The sequence below is a fragment of the Ostrinia furnacalis genome, unplaced genomic scaffold (genome assembly GCF_004193835.3).
Source record: "Ostrinia furnacalis isolate ACB-3 unplaced genomic scaffold, ASM419383v2 OfSCF0682, whole genome shotgun sequence".
NCBI classification, from domain to species: domain Eukaryota; kingdom Metazoa; phylum Arthropoda; class Insecta; order Lepidoptera; family Crambidae; genus Ostrinia; species Ostrinia furnacalis.
The window spans coordinates 853,563-872,626 of NW_021130921.1; the positions used below are offsets into that span (position 1 = coordinate 853,563).

Consider the following 19,064-nt stretch of genomic DNA (forward strand, 5'->3'; position numbering starts at 1 on the left):
GTTCACTTTACTTCACGTTCACATAATCGAAGTCGAACTCGATACGATAACAAAAGTCACAAGGTTCGTCCTATTGTTTTTAAGTTCTCGTTACGGCCGTGGAGGCGCCATTTAAGTTTCCATACTAAATCTTTCGATCGAATATGCAAACGATTCAAAGACGAAAGATTTTCGTCCTAGAGGGCTGATGTTTTCAATAAGGAAAGAATGATCTGCTCTACATATTTGATCAGTTTCTACATTTTCGGGAACTTTACTCTAAAATAGTTTTAGTGATCTGTGGTTGGAGCCTATCTGAGAGATAAAGTTGCAAAGACTATCAGGAACTTTTAAGCAAGTGTTGATTGATGTTCTTAGTACAAGACTTTGATTCCCCATTTAACTAATCATTAAAAAAGTTGAAGTTTGCAATTTTGCATCTCATTATTCTAGAATACAGTCACCGAACGTATGCTGTGATTTATCGTACATCAAAGTCTATTAGTTAGTAAATGAGCAATGAATAAATCATTAATTAATTCAATCATGAATGGTTAAGAGCGTTCAAAATCAATATGATAAAGTGGCATCTTTTTTCATAGAATCGCTTAAGTTACAGGTGCTACGGCATAAGAATGCAACATTTTTGTTGCAAAGTCGCTTCTATCACAACCACATAAAATGCAAGAGTTTAGCTTGACCTGCAGTTCCATGGTCAGGTAGCCTGATAGTTTATGTGGGCAAGTTTTAGGTCGGTTGTTAACAGTTTGTCGCCACGGTGTGTACCTTAACGACCGTCATCAATAGTAGAAACCAGGAGTTAATACTAGTTTGTGGTCATTTTATTTGACCTACGGAGTACGGTGTGTGTTACTTGTGTACCTAAAGTACCAAGACCGGTCCAAAATCAAAGGTTATTTAAAAATAAAAGACAAAGTCATACCTAGTTAGTAATACTAAGTAAGTAATGCCAATAAAATTACAATTAATTAATTAATATTCCTGTACAATTATTTTTTACATTAAGTAGAGCCTTTATTGTACATTGCATTAAGAAATATATTTGCCACGAATTTATTATTGTCATATTTGACCATTATATTTATTTGCCATTGAGCTTTAGTAGCAATTTACCAAAGATATACGATTTAAAACCAATTATATTAAATCTTAAACATTGGTTTGGTTTAAATGTAAATTTAATAATCCATTATTATTCGCCTCAAAATATACGCACAAGATTGGTTATTATGTTAATTCAGTACAAGTACAGTAATGTACCGTTCCTTTCAAATACCAAATCGGATACGCACTCGTGTGCTATATGATGGGTGTGCAATTAAAGGTGTGTATAATGCGCCTATGTAAATACATCTCACGCAGAATTCGTTGCGCTCGGTGGATGGATAAATTGTGGCGGTGCGGATATAAGAGCGGAGCGCAGCGGGTAGGGTAGCGTAGCGGGGAGATGAGCGTAGCGAGTATACGAATGTACTCGTAGCAAAGTGACCTTAGATTTCGTTTTTTGTTCGTTCGTTTCAACCAAAGGGAACACTGCTGGACAAAGGCCTCCCCAAGATTTCTATAACGACCGGTCCTGCGCTGCCCGCATCTTCCCGCAACCTTCACCAGATCGTCGGTCCACCTAGTGGGGCAGGCCCCACGCTTCGTCTTCCGGTCCGTGGTCGCCACTCGAGAACTTTTCTGCCCCACAGATTTCGTAGTACCGACAGTCCATTTCGTAGTCAATTCGTAGTTAGTATGGATTTCTCTATGGTCTATCTCTTTTGTGTTTATTCTTTCCTTTCTTGTTTTATGTGGTGTGCAATAGTGTTATTGGTAACTTATTTCATATTAATGTTAGAAATGTTTTGTTCCAGGGCAAATCCGTGATCCGTCCCATAGCGTTCAAGCCGCTCGGCGGGCGGCTGTCGGCGGGCGGCGAGCGGTACGGCTCCACGCCCGTGCTGGCCAGCAGGCCGCCCTCACACATGACTCTCTATGGCAGTAAGTTATAGATTTATGCTCCACATTACGTCGTGACGTCCGCGGAAGGCGCCTTGGTCGTATCTAGCACCCAAGGCACCGACCACTATGTGGCAGAGGTAACACCCCAGGTTTTAGTGGGTTCGAGCCCCTCATAACCTGCCGTGTCCCTTCGGTAGATATGGATAAGCCATATTCCTGGTGAAAAAAAAAACTGCCTGTTAACCATGTTACATGTTTTATTCAAGGGAGCATCCAAAAAAGCTATCATGATAATGAAGACTTATCCGCCATAAACGATGAAAGTACGAGTACCTTACATAAGATGCACAGTATTTGTTAATATTTTTTAGACTGAATTTGTAGAATAATCAAATTGCTTTAATGGATGATGTTATAGTTAGTTTTTATTGTGGTGGAGCGGAGCGTTTGCAATAAGTTACTTCAAAATGAGGTTTTTACAGCTAAACGTTAAAGTTTTTGTCCATTCATCAATTCTTTTACTTTTAAGATACCGTTAATATTTAAAATGAAATCTCCAAACCGCCAGGTTCATCAGACGTGCGGGAGGCGAGGTGGTGCGGCTCGCCGCAGCCCGCGTCGCTGTCCGCGCTGCCGCCCGCTTCCCTCTCCACTCCTTTGCACCAGCGACATCACTCTGCCATAGTGTGAGTACCATATTCAATCCATCAGGTTAGATTCTGGTCAAGAGCTTCCTCCTTGTGTTAAAAAAAATCTTAGAAAAAAATTCCATTACGAAAGTTTATCTTCTTTTTACTAAAATTTTGGATGGAATCAGACGCAGTCATTTAAACTTGTTTGACAATGTTTAAACTCTGAGCAGTTTCAAAAAAAGATTACTTGCAAAAATTTTCTTGAAATAATCCTAAAGAATCAGAAAGTGTTTGTATGAACTAAGATTTGGAGCACAAAGTTCCATGTATGTCGTTAGTATGTAGTGGTTTATTTAATCAACTTTACAATTAAGTTCGTAATCTCAAAAGGATTACTCAAATCGCTGTCGCTTACCAACACGCTACAGCCTGTCAACGTGACCTCAACCTTAACCGATGCCGTTTGAAACGCGAGTGTGGTCGTTACCTAACGCTGGCAAATCTACTAAAAAGTTCATAACTTTTTACATACATGGTTATGTAGGCTAAAGTGTTTATTACATTAAAGGTATTTTTCATAATTTAGAACCCTCATAACAATTATTGTAATTGACGCATAATTGTTCTAAAATATACCTTATTTAGATGCAATAATAATACAATCAATTTAATGACCTTCATAAATGGATTGAAATTACTTTTTAATATAAAATAATATTGTGGCATTATGCGACTTTAATGGGTTCTTGTAACGCCTCGTTTACTAGTTTTTCTAAGGTTGACAACGCTTTGAAAACCATTGTTTTTAAACTTGTTAATAACTACATAGAGAGCTAAAGTCAGAGCTTTGATAGAAATTAGACATTGTGTACATTGCACATTTATTAAAAAAATATATAGATAAAGGATGTCCCAAAAAGTAGTAAAAATAAAACCGTTTTGTGTTTTACTAGTTTCAAGGTCTGAAAACCTGAAAACTCTAATGGCTGGTCTACATTTCATGAAAGTTATTTTCATCATAGTTCTTCTAGCGTTGCTTAATTCGTCTTTATCTGATTGAATATCTTTCTGTCACGCCACAACACACCACACAAGTGTGGTCCCAGCTTTATTGAAACCCCGCCACAAGTGTCGTTGACTCATCAGCGAGCTGAGGCGTAAGCTGTTTAATTGGAGCTATTAGCAAAGATAGTGGGGCTGGGGCTGCGTGTGCGCCCGTGAATGAGCGCTACGCACGCGGGCCGATACGATCGCGCTCTTCCAAACTGCGATGTCAAATTAAATAACGGCTAGGGACTGAAATTCAATGCCTGCTGATAACTTTTCCGATCAGGGCCTACGGCCTATAAAAGCTACGGAGTGAAATCCACTACCTAATGCCTGCTGATATCTTTCCCGAACACTATAATCTATATCTGTTCGAAGCGTAAGTGAATACCTAAGCATTTACAGGACAATTATGTACCACCCTAGACTGCATGTGTGACACTACAGATGTGTTTGCGGTCAAATACCTGCATTGCTTTTTGCTATTAAAGAAAAACTATCTAATGACATTTCGAAGGTGGGTTCAAATGTGTTAATTTTAATTGTTCGTCGGAGGAAAAGCTTGGATAAATTCGTCGCACTTAAAATTTTTTTCTGTAACAAATTGACGCGTACTTATAAGTCAAGTTCACAACGAATTTATTTCATTGTGTCACTTTTTAATGGCAATACTAGCCCCTTCAAATTATTAATGCTTACATGCTTTAAATATACGCAATAAAATAACCTTACCTTGCTCTACTTATAATAAGTACAATAATGAAATCGTGTTTGCTAGAAACGAAAGTAGGAATTAAATTATCTAAACTTAATAAGAATTATGTTTTATTATGATCTTCGTTACTGATAGTAAAACAGTATCTCGTTACGCTCTTATAACTTCGTATAATCTAGAAAATTATGCCATTAATATACGTAGGTTGCGTAAGATTAGCATAAATTAATGCGTTCAATTAGTACGGTCATTAGCTTTAAGTAATTGAGCTTCTAGTGTTAAACACCTACATAATTATACTAAAGATTCATGAAATAATAATGGTGTAAGATCGAGGTGGATTTGTGTAAAGCAATCGTAATCATTTGACAGTTTAAAACGTACGATAAAGTCAGTTAAACATAGCGTTTGACGGAATAATCGTACGTGTCAAATTATTACGATTGCTTTACACAGTTCCACCTCCAATCAATTGACATCGTATCCCATTACAGAATATTTCGGAATTAACAAACATGAAATCCGACAGCAAATAGTCTCCTGTTTTTACAAACAGCATACAAATACAATCACGCACGGCATAGTAGCGGCACGCGCCACTCATAGCACACGCCGCGCTGCGCCCGCGCCGGTCGTGCGATACGCGAGTGAGCACTCCCCTTTACAATAAATAGGTCGAATTGCGAATTCTTTTTTCAAACTTTCAAAATCAGTGACGTTTTTGTTTCTTTTTTTATATTTTTTAAAGCAGCAAATGTGAAGTGAGTTTCGAACTGTGATAAATATGCTAATGTGAGCTAATTTGAATGCGTCCGTTATGATCGTGCATCCGTCGACGGGAATACGTGAGTGCGTCTTTGTTTTTGTTTTTATTTTTATTTACATGCTGGACAGCAATTTGCGAGATACTTTATGCTCCTGATTGATTTATTACGACAATTGTAATTTTATTTCTCAACATGTTCATTCAGAAGACAGTCGTATAATATTTATTTATATTAAGACTTAAACTTTAAACTGCAGAAACTAATCAATATTATAGGACGGTGTTCTAGTACCTAATCTCTCTCAAAATACCGGTTTTTGTTTTTGATATAAGAACGCCCAGTTTCTCAGTACAATCGGCAAATGTTACCAAAACACTAATTGTCTATCAGTGCCTTAGTCATCGCATTGTTTCCGCCGCTATCGGCGCATGCGCAGCGTTTCCTTTATTTATCGTGTTTTGCAATGAAAACAGACTGATTTCATTATTTTACTAATGAGGTCAAAGGATCTACTTACTTTGATGACTCGTCTACTCTTTAAATAAAGTTGAACTACCCTGAATGACACAGGTTTTATAAGGGTTTATAGTCGTCAGATACTACTCAAACGGACTGATGGCGTAGTATTCTCCAGAGCAAGGAATCACGTTTATTTTCAGACAATTCGGTTGATTCAATTCTGCTGTAAATTACCTACATAAAAAACTGAACCTAGTTTATAGTTTAACTGAACAAAGTCCACTTCCAGCGACATTTTAGTGTCGTTTGATCACCCACGGATACGATGCTCTGGGTGATCAAAGTGGACTCAAGTTAAATTATTATTTTAGTGTCCTTTGATCACCTATAAATAATTATACCTCTGAATAGTCACATACATGTCCAATTTGTTTGTTGCGGTTTTTAGAAAATATCCAAAATGTTATAAAACAAAATATGTAAGTATAACAATTGGACATGTGACTATTCAGAGGAGTTGTGATTTGTATGTAGGTGATCAAAGGACACTAAAATAATAATTAACTGGAGTTCACTTTGATCACCCAGGGCATCGTATCTGTCGGTGATCAAAGGACACTAAATTGTCGCTGGAAGTGGACTTTGATCACCTGGGTCATCAAAGCCAGGTGATCAAAGTGGAATAAACCTATTACTGTAACAAAGTGACCACGAAGGTCAATTTTCCATTACTGATTTATACATTATTTTTAAGCAATACGTATAGACAGATTGACTCATCACACGGAAGTCACTTAAAGATAAATAAACAAACAAAAATGATTTACTAATTGTTATTAATAATTTGTATTGATGACTAACATTCATTAGTATAAATTGTACAAACTGAACAACGTGTTCTATTTATTTTTGTATATTATTTTTATATGTTCCAATCCTCCTCTTAGCAATGATATTGATAAATGTCTTACGAAGATACTACTGCTAAACTATTATTTTTATAAATCGTATTATTGATTAGAAAACAAAAATCTTTAATGATGTTTAACAATATTCACGGCACGTAAACTGCTGAGTAGATTTGAGATCTTAGGCAGACGTTATAATACCGAAGTAAATTAACATCATCATCATCATCAACAGTCCCTTTACAGTCCACTGCTGGACTATGAGCCTCCTTCACTATAGTGGAGGGTTTTGCCATAATCCCCACACTTGGCAGGCGGGTTGGAGATCGCAGTTTAAAAGATTGACGTTTTTAGAGAGTGCTGCTGCCCGTTCTCTGTTTAATGTGTTGTTGAAGTAAATTAACGTTATGAGTAAAATATTTTTCTCTTCCTTCTTCAAATTAGGTATAGGGCACAGCAAAGTCAAAAATAAATTCCAACTTTTATAAAACAGATATACCTATATACTTATTTATTTATTAACACAGGTTTTAGACATTATTACGTATTACTTGTATTTACTTTCATCACTCAGTCATTGATCTCCCGTACTCTACACTACTAAGAGCTGTCAGTCATTTCCTCTACGCATGTTTTGCAACTACCTTGATTTCGTTTCAAGTTACGGCTCTAAAAGGATCCATTAGGTCTAGTTCTTGCATAGGTCCTATGTTGTAAGTCCTAGGTTTAATTGCAGGTGAGCTGAGGTGAGGCTTGTAACCAACTTAGCACATAAAGAGCAATTAGCTATCTGCTAAAAAATATCGAAATTGTTAACGGCTAAGTGGGTACTTACTTAATTAAGCACTTAAGTAAGTTTTTGATTAATTTCATAAATATTTCCCTTTGTAAATGTCAAAGTTACTACGTTTTATAACTTTTTCACCCCTGAAGCGCTAAAAAAGGTGTAATATGTAATACGTAATTTTCGGTATAATTAATAAATAAAAAACTGAAAGCACTTTATATTGGACCTTGCCATGAGACTGCATTTAGTGGAGACCATTATTTGGTGAGCTACAAGCAGTGGCGTAACTATTGGGTGGCAGGGCTGACAAAATGCCACGAGCCCGCAACCCAAGGGGGCCCGGGCCCAAGTCCCTAATCGCCAAGCCCCCCTGAAAAAAAAAACAAATAGTTACGCTACTGGTAACAGGCAGCATTTGTTTGAACCTAGTGCCATCCACTGCTGGATAAATACCCAAGGATTTCCACAACGGCCGGTCTTGCACTGCCCGCATCCTGATGCTTCCCGCTACCTTCACCAGATCGTCTGTCTATAACCATTATTGGGTGGTAACTGGGTGCTAAGTAGGTATAGTTCTTGTAACTCACGAAGTCGAGTGAGCTTTGCTTGTGTGTGTACGTGTACATGCACATAACATAACGATAGTGTACAGTCTATCAAAACTTTTGAAAAAAGAACAGTAGTCAACCACCAGTGCCACCACACTCAAAGCTCACTCGCCTTCGTGAATCACAACAACTATACTTCTTCATAACCGTCTGTCTTTCAAGCAACGACTCTACAACTACTACCATCGCTTCACGACACGAACGTGACGAGCATTTTCCAATTAGCGCAAATTGCCCACTTATGTCCAACGTAGAGAACATGTGTTTTTGTTCCATGCAGCTACAATTAGTACAATTACTGTTTCAGACGTAAATGGATCGAAAACCAACGATCGGCACGAAACGTAGTTTTTGTGGGTTTTGCTATGGTACAGTCAACTGTGATCATGTGTCATGTCAGTCATGTGTGAAGATGTAATAATAATAGGATATACTTAATAAAAAGATATGACATGAGGTTTTCTTTATATTCTTATATCTTGTACTCGCAATTAATTTCAAAGTGCTGTTATAATCCTTAAAAAATGTAGTTTCCGGTACATTGGCTTTTCCCTCAACATTTTTCATTATTGATTCTCTACGAGTACAATTTATGATGTTTATGTTTCAATGCTATAACCCTTTCAGACCCACGACGAAACTAAACAAGGTAGTAATAAAAAAACTCGATATTCATTATCTTTGGGGATCAGAGAAAATGAAAATTGAATATTTTCAGTGGTACTATGTTGTTTTCATGGTTTTTCAGGGGGCGTACAATTGTATCATCGTGGGCCCAACTCATTCAAAGTCACAATACAAAAAATTTTGATTCGAGGGCATTTAATGCAATTCATAGTCCCATGAACTCCAAAGATTATTTTGATTTCATTAGATCTACATTGCGATTTCATTTGCTGGCCTTTATCGGCCATTTAATATTGCGCAGCAGCGATAGCAAACGTTACAAACAGATCGGCATTAAAATAAATTTCTAAGTACTCCGCTAATGATTTGGGCTGTTCATTACTTTAATTATCTTGAGCTTGACTAGTAGTCTTGCCACGAAATCTTTTTTTTTTATTCATTTGCCGTCATTTTGATTAGAGGTTGCCCTCAAAGATGAGAGTGGAGCATCATTCTTGGAGGAGTAAGAATCTTCTAATCTTGCACACATGCCTCATGAATATCTTCCATATCTTACTGTTCCAGTAACTCCCCAATTGTATCGTAATTAAGGAAAAATAATGATCTAGCCATGGCAATGTAGTACCTAGTTGGGCCCGCAGTGATACAATTGTGACTTTATACTTCTGTGACACTTTTTCTTGAGAATTAACCAAAAATACAAACAAATTTATTCACTGTTACGTAAAACAGTTCATAATTAACTATAAATCACAATAATAACATAGCAATGGCATAATTTTAATGTAATTAGAATCACTCACACGCAGCGATACCCCAAACAACAGAAACGGCAAAATGAACCCGTTTTAATTTAAACTTCGCGGCGCTTGCTGGCTATCTTTCTCACACCAATAGATAGAACATATCCGTCACAATCGTGCGGCTGTGGGCCCGATCACTTACGCCTTAAAATACCGCCAAAAATTTACTTCAAACTAACGTCACAATTGTGTTCGGCTGGGCTGAAAGGGATAAATCGCACCCTAATACATAAAAGAACTGTTTGACTTTTGTACTCTGCTCATTGATGTTTGTTACTTGATTATAATAATATTTTTTTCTTTTCAAGATTTGACTGTTGGTAAACACTGTAAAGTAGTCCTAACAAATATAGTCATTTTTTATTTGACTTCATCATTATCTGCGGGATCACGACCCTCTCTAATTTACTAAAAGGCAAAGAAGATTTTGCTTAAATCCCGTTTCCCCCCTTAGGGCTGGAGTTTCGTAAAATCCTTTCTTAGCGGATGCCTACGTCATAACATCTACCTGCATGCCAAAAGACAATGCCGGAAATTGGCGTCTTTTTTTTTTCGCGCGGCCATCGACCAAACCTTGTTTTTTGATTACAAAATAGTGTAATAAACCAAACTTAGTATGACATGTATACCTCTAAACTCAGTCTGAACTGAGTTACGAGCATCAGAAGTTTGATGATTTTCATACTAGATTTGCTGTTTGGGCGCAAGTTTTGTAAGAAATTGCAACAAAATAATGACATTTTATGTGTAAACAAACAATACCATCCATTAAAGGCNGGATTGTGGTATATCATTTGAAAGGTGATTTTGTTAGCTAAAAGATTTAAATAAAAGACAATGCCGGAAATTGGCGTCTTTTTTTCGCGCGGCCATCGACCAAACCATGTTTTTTAGTTACAAAATAGTGTAATAAACCAAACTTACTTAATTACATGTATACCTCTAAACTCAGTCTGAACTGAGTTACGACTGTTACGAGCATTAGAAGTTTGATGATTTTACATACTAGATTTGCTTTTTGCGCGTAAGTTTTGTAAGACATAGCTTTAAATGTTGATGTGTTTTCGTTAATGACTCCATGAACAAGTACTGGGATGGACGAAAATTAAAATTATCTCTTCTTGTAGATTACTTTCGTCCATTTGTCTTTCGACCTATTGCAATAATTCCCTAAATTGAGGTAAGAAAATTTAAATCTTTTTGATATCATTTGAAAGCTAACAAAATTACCTTTCAAATGATATACCACAATCTATAGTTCTGTACTCTTTTTTCTACACAGTGGTCGATTACTAGCTAGCGTATCTACTACACTAGGACAAAACCCAATATTTTTGGACGAAAACTAGTGAAAACTATATTATTATAATAAAGACTAAAACGACATAATTATGATAGGTACATAATTATAAGTAAGGGTACCTACTTATTCAAGATTATTCATTTCGCATCACAAAGCTGGTCGCATCGCAGGACGAAAACCAGCGAAATGACCCTTTCAAAATGTTCAACTTTAGGAAACCTTATCTCTTCTTGTTACAATCGGGCAACAATAAATGGAATGATGAATGAATGGAAAAAGGTAGTTTTAAATAGTGCACTAAAGCACAAAATATGATAAATTAGCCAAGTCAAGTCAAAAAAACTGGAGTGGGGATGAATTATGAATGAATTTCATCCCCACTCCTCTGTTTTTTGACTTGACTCGGCTAATTTCAGCATAAGCAGCAAAAGATTCAACCTCCAATCCTCCAAGAAGCGCGCGCTCACCCGCCCCACACCCTGGCTGGCCCCGGCGCGGCGGGGCGCGGGGAAGTCGCGCGCGCGGGAACGAAAAACAAAACTTCTTAAAGATTTCCAATTTTCGTAATAAAATATTAATAGGTAATTATCATCTACCAAACTTTTTTTTTTTTGTTATGGCAGGTACCTACCTACTATAAGAGTAATTAAATATTTTCTACAATAAATTATTTACATAATTTAAATTACCATAGGTACATAGGGTAATTGCGCCGGTTTTCCGTCCAGCTCCTGTTTTCGTCCATTTGACCGACTTGCCAGAAACAAATACGGAAAATTAGAATACAAACCTAACTTTCCGTNTGGGCTGTGCGTTGATAGATCACTATGTAGTCAGTCAGTCACCTTTGAGTTATTATATTTAGATAACCTTAATCAGCGTCTACCTTCAAGTACAGTCACGGAATGAAAAGGTTCGTCAGTTTTCAAATTGATTCCTTCAACGAATCGCGAGCACATATTACCTTTTGAAACTATGTTACAGAATAATCTCGAGTTAGAGAAAATAATCTTTAAATGTTCGTCAGTAAAGTTCAAAATTATTCAGATCAAAGTTGTTTGACGATTTATCTTGTCAAGAAGATGATGATTGATAAACTAAAACCTTCTTTTTGGTTTAACCTGCCATTATTATTTCTTATAAAATAAAAAAAACTATTGTCGGTTGGTCAATGTCATCATTGCATTGCACTGATGGGATAGAAAAATATACAAGCAAAACCTTATTCGTTAGCAAACGTCATATTTATTTAAATGTTAGCAGCACTGTTTCTTGCACTGTTATGTTGGCAGGTTTGACTCTTACAGTACCTAGTGCAAGCGAAAACCGACACTAAGGTGACGAACCTTTTCATTCCGCGACTGTACATATCATGTCGCGTATCGCGCATCGGTTCAGCCTTCGCCTAACAATGGGATGTTGCGAAAAGATGCAGGAACCACGCGCCGGCGCACACGCAGATCTCGTTTGCATTCGCTGTGATGTACAAACGGCACGTCTAGCTTAACACTGTATCTTATTCAGTTGTAATAGAGACGAATTTGCAATCAAAACGGGAAGTTTGATGTGCTGTTGACTATACAGTGATCAACGATACGTCTCTATTAACGAATGTGGAGTATTTTGTGATGAGTGTCATCATCGAGGTAGGAATGGTCGTTTGGAAGCCGAAAGATGTTATTTTTTAACAAGGCTTAACGAAACGCAGTTTAGTTCTGTTTGCATGTTAATATTGCCTTGTCTTTCATTCATAGTAAGTAGTTGCTCCCATGTCTAAAATGACTGAGTTTGTTCCAGCGTTTCTTTTCAGCACTTGCCATTATGTTTGTTTCGAAACGCTGGTAGGGCCCAAAAGATAAGGAGACGTGGTAAACTGCCCCTTAAGGGCTACTTTTTTACTGTATTTGACGTTCATAAGTGCTACCAGTGGTCAAAATTGAATAAAATATTTTTGATTTTGATAAGGAGATTAAGAGACTCTAACGGCTACCGTTTCATAAGCGCCAAATCTTGGTCTAAATTGATTAAAAGATTCATTTCATTTCAATTTAGACCTTCCAAAGTTCCAACATGGATTTGAAATGCATTGCAGTATCTAGAAAACTAATCCCAGTAGCACTATTAGTATTACTCATACCCATTATCCTTTACTTAAAACTTCCAGTAAACTAATTATACAACCTCAATGCTATCGTCACGCTAAATTACCAAGGTCCGACTACTTAAGACACGTTTACACTAACCATGTTTGTTGTTGCTCATCGCTCTCAATCGGAAATGTAATTGAAAATTTTTTAGCTAAAAATGTCTTAGTCCCGCCAATATTTAATATAAAAACTTTACCTTTCACTACCTTGGTCATGGATGAACAACTCTTTTTTTATTAAATTTTTACTTCAAGCGCGCGAGCATCCTAAATATTAGACACTAGCGGCCGCCCGTAATTTCGTACGCGTGGATCCTCCCCCTAAGGGGGTAAACCGGGCCCCTTAGGGGTAGAGTTTCGTAAAATCCGTTCTTAATGAGCACTTACGTTCTAAAAGGAACCTCCATGCAAAATTTGAGACTCCTAGCACTTGTAGTTTCTGAGATTTCATGACAAGTGAATGAGTCAGTCAGTCAGTGACTTTCGCTTTTATAAATATGTATAGATAAAATGTTAGTCAAAATCGAGGTTTCATTGATTTCGTTAGCGCGTCTAAAAGGCGTCCTTGAAGCGTCAAGGAATAGTTTAGTGCGTTACATTTGGTTTCAAGGAACACTGAAAACACATTACATAATAACTACGTACTACGTGTGTATTTGAAAATATTTTTAACCCTAGAGTAGTCGCGCCTTTCCGTGAAACGTGAGTGCTCGCGTATGAGCATTTTGCCGCCCAAACTTAAAGTCCGGTTGTATGTCAATTAGAGGTGGGCGCCGATATACAATTGGCCGGCGGCGGCGCGCCGACTTTTTGACCTCGGCGGCGGCGGCGTCGGCGGCGTGACCTTGTTTGACCTTTGTTCATTAGGTTTTTTTTAAAATCTGCTTTTTTAATATCTGTCATTAAGACTAATCAGGTGATTTGCAGTTGGTTGGGGTTTGAGCCACTAGAGCAGTGGTAAACCCTAGTAAATTAGCTCTCTTGATCATAGATACTTTGATATTTCGATAGCGGGTTTGGCTGACATCAGGTTCTCGTGTATTTCCTAAAGGCGAGCGTACCAGTGTGCCGATAAAAGTACCCTTAACATATTGTATTTTTGAGCTCTTTGGAGGCACATAGTTAATGTTGGATTAGCTGACTGTCGGTGGAATATTATTTTCAGTCCTGTTTTATTTATATTTATGGTCTTTCCATGTCATCCTACGGTCCAGGATTTTAATGCAGGTTGATTGCAGCAATGTGTCGAGGTCTAGATTGGCCGGAGGATAAGTTTCACATCTTAAATGATAATATGGTGAGACTTCGGGGCTTAGGTTAGCACATGCGCCACTTGGTCAGCCAAGCAGTTGAGTTTGCAACAGTCTAGTCACTTTAAGATCACAGTTACATTTGAGGAAGGCCGCAGCTTTCTGGTGTCTGGGCTACTTTACTAGTAGATGTTATAGAGTAACGGACCAAGTACAGAGTCCTGGGGTACTCCAGCTCTGCAGCTAAAAAGAGAATATTTTGTCACCAAGTTTGATTTAACACTGTCTGTCACTGAGATAAGAATCCACCAGGAGGTAGTAGAAGTGTGCTAGAAGGTACTTTTTAATTTCATAGAATAGTCCTATATGATAAACCCAGCTGAAGCCGCAGCGAAAGCAGACGTACAGGATTCTTTCTTTTCCAAACATTGTACTGATTATAGTTGGTATGGTTTCTGCCAAAGTATGTGTTCTTGTTTACTATATTACATGGGTCATACTTAGGCAAGCGAATAAACGAGCAAGAATGATCCTTTTCCATAATTTTAACAATACAAATGTCAGATTAATTGAGCGATAAGAGAATTCGTTAGGCGACTTGCCAGCCTTATGGATCATTTCCAAAGTTAAGAAACTTGCGAGGTTCTCACTCAGTGTGGTCATTGTCAAGACCATGGACTTCATGGTGATCAGATCAAATGCAAGTGCTTTACGAGGGTCCATTTTGGCTATTTATTTAGCTAAGCCATCTCTCTTAGCGTTAGTTCTTTCGTTTCAGCCGAAAGACGTCCTGCGCCGCTCGCATCCAGGCACTTTCTGCGACCTTCCCCAAATCGTCGGTTCACCTAGTGGAAGCCTGCCCACGCTACGTCTTCCGGCTCGTAGTCGCCACTCAAGAACTTTACTGCCCGACCGGCCATCAGCTCTACGAGATATGTGCCCCGCCCACTTCCACTTGATTTTAGCGATTCTGTGGGCTATGTCAGTTACTTTGTTCTCCTGCGTCTTTTGCCCTCAATAAGCGTAGTAGGAATCAATCTTCTACTTTGAACTTGAGGAGGGTAAGCGGAAACATGGCGGTCAACTCCTCAGATAGTCAAGTACAAAAATGTCCAGAAGCAGCATACGAAAAGATGCAAAATGGGCCCTCTCGAATCACAATGGGAAGGTTTGGCAGCGCAGCACCTAGAATGGCGGGAGATTGTGTTATGTAGAGGCAAGTCCGCGAATTCAAGGAGCAGCGCACAACTGAACTCGACGCAAAACGCGATGATGTAAATCCTGTCCATCTGCCGCCATTCACTATAATTATGTTGGCGGCGGGTACTCTCAATGTGCGAGGAGTTTGCCTGACGTTCGCTCGAACGACCCTGGAGAACATCTATTTAAACAAATCCTTGAAGGCATGGACAGACACGCCAGGATTAACTCATTCCAAAACTCTCATAAAAGCCTATGACCAGGCCTGTTCATCTCCGCGAGTTTACATTGGTTTACATCGAAAACAAAACACGCACGATGGCCCACCTACAGGATACTATTCGACAAGGCGTCATACGAGCGAACATTGACTCACGCACGCGTATTNCTAATTGTCTATCAGTGCCTTAGTCATCGCATTGTTTCCGCCGCTATCGGCGCATGCGCAGCGTTTCCTTTATTTATCATGTTTTGCAATGAAAACAGATTTCATTATTTTACTAATGAGGTCAAAAGATCTACTTACTTTAATGACTCGTCTACTCTTTAAATAAACTTTATCTGCCCTGAGATTGTCACTTGTTTGTGATTGTCATTTTTCGTCATTAGTCGTCTGACAATTCTTAATCGGACCAATCCAGTTGAAAAACCTGAACATAGGACATCCGAAAACAATCTATTACTTTAACCAAATGGTCGAGTGATCAAATATCACTTTTCCATTAGTTTTTTTTTATCTTTAGCTTAAATATAAATTACTAATTGACTAAATTATATTAAGACAATACGTATAGACAGATTGACTCATCACACTATCTATTCTTCATGAAAGGAAGTCACTTAAAGATAAATAAATAAACAAAAATGATTTACTAATTGTTATTAATAAATTTGTATCGACTACTAACATTCATTAGTTTAAATTGTACAAACTGAACAACGTGTCCTATTTATTTTTGTATATTATTTTTATATGTTCCAATCCTCCTCTTAGCAATCATATTGATAAATGTCTTACTACGATACTACTGCTAAACTATTATTTTTATAAATCGTGTTATTGATTAGAAAATAAAAATCTTCAATGATGTTTAACAATATTCACGGCATGTAAACTGCTGAGTAGATTTAAGATCTAGGGCAGACGTTATAATACCGAAGTAAATTAACATCATCATCATCGTCAGCATCATCATCATCAACAGCCCTTTACAATCCACTGCCGGACTATGAGCCTTCTCCACTAAAGTGGAGGCTTTTGCCATAATCCTCACTCTTGGCAGGCGAGTTGGAGATCGCAGTTTAAAAGATTGATGTTTTTCAGGGAGTGCTGCTGCCCGTTCTCTGTTTAATGTGTTGTTGAAGTAAATTAACGTTATGAGTAAAATAATTTTCTCTTCCTTCTTCTAATTAGGTATAGGGCAAAGCTAAGTCAAAAATAAATTCCAACAATTTCGAAAACAGATCCTACTTGATTTTTATGCATAAGAAGGCAGGTATTTGACCACAATCGCACCTGATGTTAAGTGTCATCACACTTAACATACTAGGATGCAGTCTAGGATGGTACATTATCTGCCCTGTAAGTAAGTGCCTATTCACTCTCGCCTTGAAAAAGCCCGGAATATAGTCTTATTTATTTATTAACACTGCTTTTAGACCTTATTACACAGGTATTACTTATGTAGTTACAATTTACTTTCATTACATACTCAGTCATTGATCTCCCGTACTCTACACTACTAAGAGCTGTCAGTCATTTCCTCTACGCATGTTTTGCAACTACCTTGATTTCGTTTCAAGTTACGGCTCTAAAAGGATCCATTAGGTCTAGTTCTTGCATAGGTCCTATGTTGTAAGTCCTAGGTTTAATTGCAGGTGAGCTAAGGTGAGGCTTGTAACCAACTTAGCACATAATGAGCAATTAGCTATCTGCTAAAAAATATCGAAATCGTTAACGGTTAAGTAGGTACTTACTTAATTAAGCACTTAAGTAAGTTTTTGATTAATTTCATCAATATTTCCCTTTGTAAATGTCAAAGTTACTACGTTTTATAACGTTTTCACCCCTGAAGTGCTGAAGAAAGTGTGATAATTTTCGGTATATTAATAAATAAAAAACTCAGAGCACTTTATATTGTACCTTGCCATGAGGCTGCATTTAGTTGAAAATTTTATTTGGTGAGGTACAGGCAGCATTTGTTTGAACCTAGTGCCGTCCACATCGGTTGTAGAGGCGGATACAAATCTCGCCGCACGACCTCCCGCCATCTCTCTCTGTTAGCAGACTGTCTGGTGCAGTCACATACGCCGTCTCCCACTGCCGATTTCACTTGGTCGGTCCAGCGCATCTACAACCGATGTAAACAACGCCTCAACGTGACCACGACCGCTCTGCCAAGAGTGTAACGAATAAGAAGAAGAAGTGCCGTCCACTGCTGGACAAAGGTCCAAGGATTTCCACAAGCCCGCATCCAGGCGCTTCCCGCAACCTTCACCAGATCGTCCGTCTATAACCAACATTATTGGGTGGTAACTGGGTGCTATAGTTCTTGTAAGTCTTGTAACTCACGAAGTCGAGTGAGCTTTGCTTGTGTGTGTACGTGTACATGCACATAACATAACGATAGTGTACTGTCTATCAAAACTTTTGAAAAATAACAGTAGCGAGCCACCACACATGTAAAGCTCACTCGCCTTCGTGAATTGCAACAACTATACTCGTACTTCTTCGGATCCGTCTGTCTTTGAAGCAACGACTCTACAACTACTACCATCGCTTCACGACACGATCGTGACGAGCATTTTCCAATTAGCACAAATTGCCCACTTATGTCCAACGTAGAGAACATGTGTTTTTGTTCCATGCAGCTTCAATTAGTACAATTACTGTTTCATACGTAAATGGATCGAAAACCAACGATCGGCACGAAACGTAGTTTTTGTGGGTTTTGCTATGGTACAGTCAACTGTGATCATGTGTCATGTCAGTCATGTGTGAAGATGTAATAATAATAGGATATACTTAATAAAAAGATATGACATGAGGTTTTCTTTATATTCTTATATCTTGTACTCGCAATTAACTTCAAAGTGCTGTTATAATCCTTAAAAAATGTAGTTTCCGGTACATTGGCTTTTCCCTCAACATTTTTCATTATTGATTCTCTACGAGTACAATTTATGATGTTTCAATGCTATAAATCGCACCCTAATACATAAAAGAACTGTTTGACTTTTGTACTCTGCTCATTGATGTTTGTTACTTGATTATAATAATATTTTTTTCTTTTCAAGATTTGACTGTTGGTAAACACTGTAAAGTAGTCCTAACAAATATAGTCATTTTTTATTTGACTTCATCATTATCTGCGGGACCCTCTCTAATTTACTAAAAGGCAAAGATTTTGCTTAAATCCCGTTTCCCCCCTTAGGGGTGGAGTTTCGTAAAATCCTTTCCTAGCGGATGCCTACGTCATAACATCTACCTGCATGCCAAATTTCAGCCCGATCCGTCCAGTGGTTTGGGCTGTGCGTTGATTGATCACTATGTAGTCAGTCAGTCACCTTTGAGTTATTATATTTAGATAACCTTAATCAGCGTCTACCTTCAAGTACATATCATGTCGCGTATCGCGCATCGGTTCAGCCTTCGCCTAACAATGGGATGTTGCGAAGAGATGCAGGAACCACGCGCCGGCGCACACGCAGATCTCGTTTGCATTCGCTGTGATGTACAAACGGCACGTCTAGCTTAACACTGTATCTTATTCAGTTGTAATAGAGACGAATTTGCAATAAAAATGTGAAGTTTGATGTGCTGTTGACTATACAGCGATCAGCGATACGTCTCTATTAGCAAATG

General features: G+C 38.0%; 1 protein-coding gene across 3 annotated transcripts in view; it reads left to right on the forward strand.

The window, feature by feature from the left end:
• LOC114366751 (leucine zipper putative tumor suppressor 2 homolog) overlaps positions 1-19,064 on the forward strand; it is a 127,506-nt gene that overhangs the window by 98,353 nt on the left and 10,089 nt on the right. For all 3 annotated transcript variants that reach the window (XM_028323718.1, XM_028323715.1, XM_028323716.1), the window contains exons 3-4: positions 1,860-1,986; positions 2,516-2,633. In XM_028323718.1, the coding sequence (XP_028179519.1) occupies positions 1,860-1,986; positions 2,516-2,633 (245 nt within the window). The remainder of the gene's footprint in view (positions 1-1,859; positions 1,987-2,515; positions 2,634-19,064) is intronic.